General features: G+C 35.3%; 1 protein-coding gene across 1 annotated transcript; it reads left to right on the plus strand.

The window, feature by feature from the left end:
• The first annotated feature begins 5839 nt into the window (after positions 1–5839).
• LOC18434083 (uncharacterized) lies at positions 5840–6982 on the plus strand. The gene has a single exon (XM_006844158.3). It carries the CDS (start codon positions 5894–5896, stop codon positions 6818–6820), a length of 927 nt encoding a protein of 308 aa, XP_006844221.1. The 5' UTR covers positions 5840–5893; the 3' UTR covers positions 6821–6982.
• Positions 6983–12847: the final 5865 nt, after the last annotated feature.

The raw sequence follows: 12847 nt of genomic DNA on the forward strand, positions 1-12847 counted from the left end.
GGATATTATTATTCCTTGCCGCATCCTTAGCTGTGATGCCGCATAGACATAATCTTGTTAGGACATCAATCTTTAACCCTTTAGTCCATTTACATACATAAAGTTATCCTAGGTGGGTTGCTTGGTTTAGTCCATTTACATAGATAAAGTAATCATTTGCTTGGTTGTAGGGGTGGTAGTGGACCCGGATCCGACGATCGGATCCGACCTGGGTCTGGGTATGAGTCTTCAAATTAGACTTGGTGGGTTAGGTCCAGGTCCATGTAGACCCGACCCGAATAGTGTTATAATTTAAATAATATTTAATATATATAATATTTTAATAATATTTAACTAAATGTAATTAAATATTTTAAGTTATAAAATTTAAATAAAAGTAATGATCCAATGAGACCCTCCCACACCCATGTGTGTAGGACCCCAAAGGATCAGCTATAAATTTGGCACTGATTTCTAGAAAAGTTATCACATGGGTGTGAGACTTGACTTTTCTATAGATCTGTGCCAAATTTAATGGTGATCCTTTGAGATCCTACACACATAGGTGTGGGAGGGTCTCATAAGATCATTACTCTTTAAATAAATCGTGTATATAATTAATATTTTGAATATATATATATAGGAATAGTCTTTCCAACATCTATAGGCAAAAATGAATAGTGATTGCGTCTATCCTCATCACCATCCAAATTTCATCGCGCGATTATGATTGTCCGGTAATGTTTTATTTTTAAAGAAATAGGCTTTCCTAGAGTTAGCTCATGAAAATTGGGATATGATACACGTCTTATCGGCACATACAAGTAGATAGAGAATGATTTTAGAGCCAGAAAGGGAATGCGTTCTATGCGGCAGGTTAACTCATTAAAGGGCATAATTTTAGGTTCATCATTCACTGTACTGGATGAGACACAGCATTGAACTACATGAAAATTTAAGTTTCTCAGACATTTTCAAGGAAGCATTATCTTTGTTGATTTGTCACTTCATTTTTAAAGTAGTTTTGAAACATGTGGAGAGTGGTTATGATTAGTTTCAAATGAACTTAAAACTGAATTATTAGGAGTTTCGAACCAACGTACCATAGTTTCCAATGTTTGGGCAAGAATCGTGAATAATCATAGGTTAACCTATGCTTGATCAACAAAGATGAATGTTTGGATTAAAATAATTCAAATTTCATGCCTAAAATTGTTTAGGAACAATTTAGAATGACAGATTCCCTAGCGGCTATTCATCACAGTTATGAAGAAGCATGTGATCATTAACTGCAGTTATGGCAATTTTACTATACTTACTCTATACTTCATGTTTTTAGATTGTGACATATCGTCGTTCTTCCTAACCACTCCCACCTGCTTTATTTTATCCATATTGCACAAATAATAAACTTCAAATGTATATAAAACCCATTTTAGAGTAAAATTTGGATGAAAATTTACTCAAATAGGCAGAAATCTGCTCTGTGAGTATTTGGCATGGTTAACTAAGAAACCGAGATTTCTTAGTGTATTCTCAACTATTTTCATCAATAATTCTTTCTTTAAGATCTTCAGCAAACTAACTATTAGTTTCGATCATATGGAAATTCAGTTAACGGTTTTGTAGCCCCAGAAGGCTTCCTAAATTACGAAATTTTAAGAGTTATTTAATGAATGTTTCATTCTGAGAAGTTTTGTTCCTGGGAGGATATTCAATTGATACTCGATTGCTTCACAAAGATATTTTATCCGAAAGATGTCTAATACTTCAAAGAAAGTGTGAACATCCCATGACTTCGAATCTTGTCAAAACACAACTAAAAAATTTCAAAAGCTGCAATGTCATCCTTTATTAGCAATTTGCAAGGAAGGCTCAGTCGCGTACCATGAACTATGACTAATGGTTCTAGTTAATTGAGAAGGCTCAACTTCGGCTTATTTGATAGACATAATATTTGCCTGACCCAATAATTGGCTAGAATCTCATTCGCAGTTAACATAAAGGGGACATGGACTCACCATGATTAAGAGCTTTCAAATGATAGTATTATAGCCTTATAAAGCCTTGACACCGTCATTTTCATGGTAGGAGTGAACAAGAGCACCATGTGTTTGGAGTTGGTTTCCATAAAGTCACAAAACTCCGAATTGTGAGGTGAGTGTATAAGGGATCATATTAAGAGGGGTTTACCCTAGTTAGGATCAGCACAAATGCCTTGTGATCATTATAGCCAACGCACAAGTATTTCTATTGTATGGATTTTAGATGTGAGCTTGAGCTTTACTAAGTGAGCCATGTGTAAGATGGCTAGGCTTTGAGAGGACACACGTCAAATCCCTGACTTCGAACCATCTCACAACATAGGCATTACGGTATGGCCTGCCACATCAGCTGATGAAGACTCAGCGTCCTAACTATGTATATCTACAGCTCCTGTAAACCATATCATAATATGCTACCAGTAGGAGAATTAAGAAACCGATCATAGATCTTGAGCACCATCAGAATGAGGAGACTCGACGTAGGATGTACTGAGCCCGGTAATCTCCGACAATTTTACTCATTCTTTAAATTTTACTTTGTGTTGAGCTCTTCTATTCCTATAAATCAATGAGTTAAGGTTTTTTATTTAAGGAGTTGTATTCAATAGTGGTAGCAAGTGAAGAACCGTAGTTCCTTGTTGTTTTAATTTATTCATTTCAGGAGTTATTATTTATTTGTAATTGGACATTGTGAGTGGCCTTGCCGGTGTAAGAATAATAAGAAAATCTTTAATTTATATACACCGTGCTTGATCACATGGTCCAACCTTTAGGCCTCCTATACAACGGTTTTGAAACCATAAAAATTGTAATAAATGGAAGTATATTGTGGCAACAACGGGAATCCGGCATACGGCCTTCATGGCCCTATCAGTATTGGCTGCTATGATGAAGCCTTGATTGGGAATTCCTAGATCATCGTACTTGGCGGTGCATGTGTATGGTGTCATTGCCATCCGAACTTTATCCGAACTATTTGGGGTCGGTTGCATGTGTGATGTGCTTTCACAAAATTAAATGGTTCGGATCGGAGCACAACAACTCTATGTTGGAGCAGCCACCATATATAGCGTATGGCCATGGTTTCTATGAGTTCCCAGACTCATGTAGAAATTCACCCGCTTCATAATCCATTTTCTAAATGGATTTTGGCCCAAATTTTTAAGAAATCTATAATCTCTAACATGAAGATTATTAATACATAAAAATAAATAAATTGTATAAACTAAAAGTGATAATTTTTTTAAGGAAATATTTAGATCATTGGTTTACAGATTTTTTTTTGGAGAGATCACCATTTACATCTCTTTGGGTTGGAAGGTTTATGCGGGAAGGTAAAATGTAGGAATGAGTCCCAAACGCGTATAACACTTTTCCCATATGTATTATTTTTTCTTCCTTGACAAAGTTCAAAGGTCTAGAAATAATAGGGCTGGTAAGTTTTGTTTTCAAATTGGTATTAGTTGTTATACCAGGATACATAAATAAGAGGAATTTATGAGTGTATTCCCGAATTTTTCTGTTATTCAAAATTCCCTCTTTAAATTTTGTCAGTGCTGTTCATAATCCAAACTTTTATGCTTTTTTATTTTTTTCAAAATTACCTTATTTCGGATCTTTAAAGTTCAAAATTTTATGAAATTGAAAAGTTTCGATAATGGATGGGATCTTAACCGCACTATTAAAAGCAATTATTTGCACTCATTAGATGTCAAATTCAATAGTTTGGATAAACACGAAGTTCGAGAATTTTTTTTCATGAAACTTTGTGTCTATTCAATGGCACTCTTACAATTTTGAAATTTAATCGATAAGAATGATTCACCTCCATGTATAAAAGATAAATGGCATCATGTAGAGAATCCCTTATTTCAATGAAATATATCCTACACTTTAAGTGTGACTAATAATATGTATATCACATAAATAACATGCAGGTGGCATAACTAGAGTTATCATAACACTTATTCCCATGGTTTTTGACATTGCTTCTTAGTCTCCACCACAATTTGTTTTCATATTCATCACTGATTTCCTCATGATTCCACCAGTTTAGAGAAATATCGGTGTATCAATTTGGCAAGAAAGTTTCATCAGCTATTTTTTACTATATTTTCATATAATTGATGGATAAATGCATGTTCCTCAACTGTGATATCAATTAATTGGACAGTTGCAAGGCATCATTCGTCCACTAGAAATCTTCCTATAAGTTGAGAGAAAAGTATTTAATAGAGGAATGATGTCACTCAACCATCCTTGTTTAGTGAGTTGGGGGACTTGTTTATATCCATGCATTATATAATGTTATATGAACAGGAACAGATGATGACCTCTTTTTTTTTAAGGTAGATCAGTAGGGAAAGGGCCCCTACTTAGATCAGTAGGGAAAGCGCCCCTACTTATAAAAAGAATTGAATTTAAGACGTCATGTTGTGGCACTCACCATACTAACCACGCTTTGAGTCGACAAAACTCTAACGATCTCCTAATTCATCCAAAGTTGTAGTGCAACTCCAAAAATTTTGATTCTATTATACGCCAAAGTTTAGGGGAATTCGGTTAAACATTATTTTCCTCCTAAACCTTGGTCTTAGATAGTGAATATCATAATTTCAAGGTGGACAACTAGAAGGTAAGGCTCCACAAGTTAGAGATTGGGCCCATTCCTGGCAAATTCAGTGACATTCAAGCCAAAATGTGAAGAGCTTCGGCCCAAATTCTATGCCTACCTGATTTGGCCGAAATTTATTGAAAGTTTGCCGAAATTTTGGACAGGAAGGATGGTCCCAACACTTAGAAGAGTTGGGTTTGAATCTCCAGCTTGTTGCAGTTTAATAATAGATAAAAAGGAGAGTGAAGAATATTCTAGCTCGCAAATTGAGGGAATTCCAATCCTTACAAGGACAAGTATGAAGTGCCAAATGGAAAGTAATATTTGATTAGGGTTTCCTATGTTGAACCGAAAAAAAAACTTAGAAGAAACAAGGGCTTGGGTTTGTTTTTTCACTTTTGAACCAGGATTTTGTTTGGAGGCAATTGGAAGCAAGCACATTGGGCATTAATTGGGTTTGGAACTATGTCCATTGCCTATGCATTTGGGAACCATGATATGACCGAAAAAAACCCCTTCAAATATTTCATGAAATGACAAAGACATCCATGAACATTGCCAAATGACCAAGATGCCATTGTTTTTTAACGGAGCAAAGTTCCTATCACATTAGTGTTCTTTCCTACTAGTAATGATAGATTGTAATGTTTTTCACTTTCTCAATCTAACCGTATTCACTTGAACTTAACCAAGGATTTATAAAGCTGATTCGGAATCGTCTGATTCAACTCGGGATCAATAGCCATGGGATCCCATTTTGAAGAACTCATGCATCCCCTTGATTCCCCCACTTCCAGCTTTTTATAAAATTTCTACGTTGAATATTACCCTGTTGACTTGGAAATTGCCCGAGTCGTGCTAAGCGAATCAGAATCAAACCTTGGCGAGTTGTAAACCGATTGCGATTTTTGAGACCCGATTGCAATTTTTGAAACACTGGTTTCCACCAATGTGCTTTGATAGTACTACTTCAAGTTGTTGCTAGTGATTATATGATGTCCAAAATGGGATATCAAGAATTGAGGGGTGATTTTGTCATTGAACTTCAACTAGCCCTAGGTGGTTACTCACGTGATCAAGGTCATTTTGGTCATTTTATAGTAGAGAATATGCCATGGCTGCAAGATTGACGAAATCATTGAGCATATCTTGACATGCATAAATCCAAGCCCAACCACTAAGAATACATCATCAACACCCTCACAGCACTATCTTTTTGGGCCCAAACCATTCTCTTTAACTTCTTCCTCTAAATATGGCCCTACTAAGCTCCTCAAAAAGCCATAATCCAAGCTTTAATGGAGGAAAAACCCACCAAATTGCAATAGAGAAAGACCCACTTTTTCCACCAAATATGGCCCAAGATATCCACTCAGAAACTAGCCCAAGCTTTCATGGAGGTGCACAATCTCACCAACTTGCAAGAGGAAAAGAGCCTATTTCCTCATCAAGTGCAACTCAAGAAAGCTCACCACCAGAATCCCATGATCCTAACTTCAATGGAGGATTAAAACCCCACCGAATTGCACCAGAAAAAGAGCTGCTTCCTCAAAAGCAAGGGAGCAAAACCATGAGGTTCCTTGGTGTGAGACAAAGGCCTTCAGGGAGATGGGTTGCAGAGATTAAGGATGCATCACAAAAGCTAAGGTTGTGGCTGGGGACCTTTGATAGAGCTGAGGAGGCAGCAAAGGCCTATGATGCAGCTGCGCGGATCTTGCGAGGAAAGAACGCAAAGACCAACTTTCAGACTGATGAGTTTTCGAGATCTTCATGCTTGAAAAACCCTAAGTTCCAGCACCTCCTCCTAAAGGCCATGGCAAAGCGTCGCTACGCCGACCAAGTTAGAAAGAACTCTAGCTATTTGTGCAATGAGAATTTGAGGTTCTTAGAGGGAGAAACTAGTTTGATTGAGTCTGGTGAGCCTACAAGGACTGGTGAGATGATGCATGGGGAAGGGTTGAGCTGTTATTTAGGCAGAGGAAACTTAGTATATGGGGATGGTAGGGTTTGGAGTGGGGGAGGGGAGGATTTTTCTAGGGTTTTGTATGGTAGCAAGGTTTATTCAACTGTTCATGTGGCCCCTTCCTTTAATGTTTCATTGCACTTGGAAAGTGTTGTTAGGAAGGATAAAACCAATCCTCTTCTTGTTGAGAATGGGTGGTTGGATGCAGTTTCCATGTGATGGGGAGGGGCAATGTGATTGTGAGTTATTTGTATGCCTTCTTTGAAACATATTCATGTTTATGACTGGTTCTCAGTTTGTAAAAGAGGTGGTGCACTAAGTTTGCTTTTGCTAGCTTTCTTTTGATCTACAATAATTAACATGTGTTTTGATTTGTTTTCTTACTTTTGTTATTATAGTTAAGGCAATGTTTACTTAAATAAACAATTGCTTACTTTGTAGCCAAAAGATTTCATACTCCCAAGAGAATATATTGTCCATTTCCTCCCTAGGGTAGAAACCACTATTGGAGTAATTAGGACCTCAAATTTTGAGGATGTGGCCTCTTTAACCTATAGACTAATCTCAGCCTCTTCAAACTATAGACTAACCTCAAAACAAATTGCATATTACTCTCTATGCACATGAAAAAAATAATAATTTGTCAAGATCGAACGGAGAGCATCTGATTTTTGGAGGGTGAGATCTAAGTTTTATTTGAAAATGATCCCAAGTAGGTTTGTGATAGAGGGAGTAAATCTGTGGTATGCGCTAGTGGGAGCATAGTATACATAGTCAAGTTTGTAAACTAGGGTGGAACAAGAGGAAATATATACAATGAGGCCATTTACTTTTGGTATAAGGAAGTCATGAGTATTATTGATAGTTAGGTGTGAAATCGAATGGTTAGAGATATGTCATTGATGGGCAAAAATTCAAAATAAAATTTTTAATGACCTACTTTATCTTTTTGGTTTTCACATTGATTAGCTAAGAGTTAAGAGTAATAGTGACTTTCTTGTTTCAAAAATATATGGTCTTATAATATATAATCTATATAATATAGAGAGAGGTGGAAAACTTAAAAAGAGCTAACATTGTAAACTAGGTTATGCAAAAAAATGGAAGGAAAAGGCAGGTTGGATGGAAACTTGGGAAGGATATGGTCTATCCAAGGGCTTGGGACATCGTATGTGGGAAGGATATTGTCTATCCAGTGGCTTGGGACAACGTATGTGACTTCTTTGCTCCTAGCATTGGCAATCAGCGGAACCTGGGAAGGGCTGGCTCTAGACGAGCCAGCCTAGGTCCCCTAGTCGTTCCAGCCCAAACCAGGCAAAAGACCGTGGTTACCTTGGCCCTTATAGGGCCGGGCTGGGACAAGCTAAGTTTAGATTGATTAAAAAAAAGAAAATTGTTAAAAAACAAAACAAAACAAAACATATGGGGCTGGGTTGGCCAAAACGGTCCTCAAGGCATGTTTTGTGGCTCAAGACTTACTATTTCATTGCCTGGACCACTGGGCCGAGCTGGATTGATTGGCCCATTGCTTGCCTAATCATTTCCTAAAGATATAAACATATTAGCCCGATTTGGGAAAGGTGTCTATATTTTCTCAAGAATATAGAAGATCTATGCTTCCCCTAGCATCTAACCGACCAATTTTGATCAAGTGAGTCACTCATTGTTTGATCATAGATCTGATGCCTCAAAATATTTTAATTTTAATTTTTTCTATACAATTTTATGAACATAAAATTCGGTACGTGTCATCTTATAATTGTGACGCACCAATAAAATATATTAAAAATAATTTTTTGATAAAATATAATGACCAAAATACCCCTTAAAACTTTTAGGGGTGTTTTGGTTATTTTATTTTATTGAGAATTTTTTTATATATATTTTTTAGAAGTGCAAATTTAATAGAGGATTAGATACCCAAATTTTGGTGTGAAAATATTTTATAGACAAATTTAAAATAAAATAGAGCAGATACATGACATTGTGATTAGGGGACATTGTGATTAGGGCTATCTTAGCCCTCCATTTAGAATGGGCAATTAGATAAGGAGAAATATACTTGGTGGGTATTCGGTTTTGGATACAAGAGTACCATTGCCCGTGTTCCCCACTAAGTAGAGCTATAAATGGGCAAGTCAGAGCGGGTTGGCACTAACATGATCTGGACTTAACCTGATAGTGTCTGGATCGACTCCCGTTCACTAGACTTGGACCTAACCAGATCCAGTGAGTGCTACTGTGACCTTGAACCGAGTATGGTGGACTATTCAGGTCGACACACACATAATTGGCTCATGTCTGGTCCGGTTGAGCTTGACTCGTCCCCGCCACTCTCGTTTACGAGTCTAACCATGTACCGGGGCTAGGGCAATCGATAGGTTGCCGGGTAGAACCGGCCCGATTGACCCTCCTATCCCAAGGATGGGATGAGGGAATCTAGGAAAAGGTGGGCGGAGAGAGTATCGGTTCATGAGAAAGAGAGAGAGACCCAGCAAGTGTCCCACTCATGGCTAGTGCCTTTTTAAGATATTAAAACCAAAGCCCCCTCTGTCGATAAGGTTAAGAATACTTGATAAAAAGGTTCTTTTTGGCCCTTTTAATGTTGAGTATACCAACATAAAGTTGCAGCCCATGAAACTTCATAAAAGGTTTCGAGGGGTTGGACCATTAACGATACAATATAGTTGCATCCCATTGTTGGAGTCTTAAAAAATAAAACAAAAGGATATTGATTTTAAAAGAAAAAGTAAGAAACTCCGTACACCTTTTTTTATTTGGCCAATGTTGGAGAGACCCTAAACAATCAAATTAAGGAGTACCTCAAAAATTTACTAGAAGAAATTGTTTCGATGTCCAAAAATCCTCAAATCAATCATCTTGACCTTAAGATGCATGGACATGAGGAAAAACAAATTTCAAGTCTTCAAATTTATGCATCTTGTAATGCATTTTCCAGATCATTAATTTTCAACATTTTCAAGTATTTATAATCTTCTAGGTCGACACTAATTTGGAAGCTTTAAATTTTATAATTTGAGATAAAAATAAAATTTATAGACATCACCAAGATTTTTAGTACTGAAACGGCATCTTTTGATGCTATTGAAAAGTGCACCTTACTTTGATTATTTAGGACCTCAGCCTTATACAAACGACACCTTTATTGTTTAGTATACCAACATAAAAGTTTGGAGCGGTTGGACTCAGAATGATACAGTATATAGTTGTACCCATTGTTGGAGTTTTTAAACATAAAATAAAAAATGTGTATAATGAGGCCATCTATTTTTTATATAAGGAGCTAACAATAATTATTTACTGTTAGATTTGAAATTAAAGATGTGTCATTGTTTGAACAAACTCCAAAATAAAATTTTTCGAATATTGCAACACACTTTCATCTAATAAACTTCACATCCAATGGCTAAAAATAATTGTGAACTTCTCATACTAAAAATACATGATCTCATAGTATACAATGCCATAAAATAAGTAATATTGATTTTAAAAAAAAATTACAAAAACATACAAGATTAATATTTTAAAAAAGACTTTCCTTTTAATATTGGAAAAATGGTATGTTCGTCAAGGGATGCACAACAATAGAAGCCCCTGGCCCATTAGGGGTATCAATGGGTCGGGATGGGTCCGAGTCGACCCGGCCAAACTTGGGTCTGGGTTTTGGACCCTGACCCAGTTGGGGTTTGGGTCTAGAACCTAACAAAAAATTTAAAATATATGTTTTTTGTATAATAATATACTGAAATAATCTTTAAAAACTATGTTAGGGTCATTTGTTTGACCCAACATTTTAAATATACACTCTTTTAATTTTAATAAAAAATTACAAAAAAGAAAAATTTGAAAACACAACCTAGAATGTGTTTTTTAGACCAGTTAATATAGGTTGTCCATTTTGGTGAGTTGCTTAGATCTAGACCTTATAATGATCTTTTTTCTTTTCAAATATTTAGATAAATTTATTGTCACTAGATTAACAATATTAAAAAAGAAAAAATTGATTTTGAATTCATAAAAGCCTAGATCGTGAAATTCACCAAATGGACGGTCTATATTCATTGTTGGAGGAGACTCAATTTGACTATATATGGGGCGAATTTTTTAATTTTATTTAGAATGATTATTGAGATGATGTGAGTGTATATACAAAATTTCAGGTCACACAAATACTACAAGCATGGTTTTCTAGAAATATGGTTTCATTATATTATAATGACATGATATTATCTATATATATATATATATATATATATATATGGAAAAGACTTCTTAACGCCTATAGGGGAAAATGAAAAGTGATTTCCCCTATCCTTATCACCGTCAAAGTTTCATCACATGGTCACAATTGTCTAGTAGTGTTTTATTTTTTTATTTTTTATTTTTATAAATCAAAATGACCTGAAATTTGAAGGGTATGTACATCTTACTGAGATGCATCAAATAAAAATATAAAAAAAAATTATCCGGTCAAAAACATTTGACCAAAATACCCCTGAAAAGTTTCAGGGGTATTTTGGTTAATTTTTTTTATGTAAAATATTTTTTTTATATTTTTCAAAGATTCCTCTATTTTTTTAAGAATACACTTTCCAAGTTTCAGGTCATTCAAACTTGTAAAAAAAAAATGAAAAATAAAACACTCCCAGACAATCATGACCGCGCGATGAACTTTGGACTATGAGGGGGTAGGTGAAATCATTATTCATTTTCGTCTATAAACATTGCGTAGTGTTTATATATATATATATATATATATGTATGTTTTTTTCCAATTAATTGGAGTCGGTTACATAAACTTGGTTCTCCATTCTGCTCTATTAAAGGTTATATCCTTAGTGAGGTTATAACTCCCCATATCTTTTTAGACTACTTCCAACTATTTCATTTTGGGCATATCCCTTGTCTCTTTCAATCATTTCACTTGAACTAACTCGTATCTCCTAACAAGTGATGTATTTGGTCGGCGCCACATATGGCCAGCCCACCTAAGTCTCCTCTCTCTTATTTTATCGCTGCCATACTTAAAGTCTCTTGAATAGATTCATTTTGGATTCTATTCCTTCTTGTCTTGCCACTCATCCATCTCAACATCCTTATTTCCATTATATATATATATATATATATATGTGTGTGTGTGTGTGTGCACGCGCAAATGTTCAGGTCAGGTCAAACTTAACCGAATCCAATTTAACTCCAAGGTTTTTGACCCATACCTTGATCGGGTCGACCCAACCCAATTACCAACCCTATGGCCCATTAAACATCCATCTTGTAGATGGAAGCCAAAAAATAGTTCCCCCATTAAAATTTGAAATTTCGGGTGTTAAAATTTTATTAAGAAATTTTATTTTTAAAATTGATTTTCTTTTTTCGTATTCCTACTCATCACGGTTGAGATTTTCATTCCTTAAATTTTGAATCCAAAATCCACATTTATAATAGATCTTGCAAGGAGGACTCATTTAAATAGATGAGTGGGGATGGAAACCTTGTCCATATTATATATTTTATATTGGAGTCTTTCTCAGATTTTTTTTTGTTGAAATTATTCCCAATTCAAAACCTTTTATTTATTTATTTTCTTTTTGCAAGAAAAAGCAATCTAGAAGTTAAAATTCCGAACCCAGGTCTAAATCCAAAAATGGATTTGGAACTTGAACTTTTAGCCCATAGTTCACTAAAAAAACTTCGTGTTGGGTTGGCAGATTGGGATTCTGAACCCGGGTCTAGAATTTTCACCAAAAAAATACAAGTGTGGTGCATTCGGAACTTGAAGTTTCAGATCCACCATTTCACAAAAATTGTGTTCAGTATGTGAAGTTCAAAATTCCGATCATCAAACCTAGCGCACGTTTTCTTATTGAAATCTGAGTTCGGAAGTTTAAGTTCCATACCTATCTTTCACTTCCAAACTGCTTTTCCGCATTTAAAAATTATACAAATAAAATCTTCTGATTCTGACCTTAAAGTTCCGAGCTAAGACAATTTAATAAAAATGGTTCAACATAAAATATAAAACAAAAATTCTTTTTTTTTTTCTAAGGGCAGTTTAGCATGAGGAATTTTCTTTTAAACCATTTCCCTCTTCTAACGAAATTTTTGAACTGGAAACTTTTCCCTATAAAAAAAACGATGATATGATATTTTTGAACTGGAAACTTTTCCCTATAAAAAAAGAGAGGTGCATTGTTGAATTCTTTGATGGTGTCATCTATAATGTTT

Source organism: Amborella trichopoda, chromosome 10 (assembly GCF_054954075.1).
Source record: "Amborella trichopoda isolate Santa Cruz 75 chromosome 10, AtrichopodaSantaCruz75HAP2 v2.0, whole genome shotgun sequence".
In the NCBI taxonomy this organism is placed as follows: domain Eukaryota; kingdom Viridiplantae; phylum Streptophyta; class Magnoliopsida; order Amborellales; family Amborellaceae; genus Amborella; species Amborella trichopoda.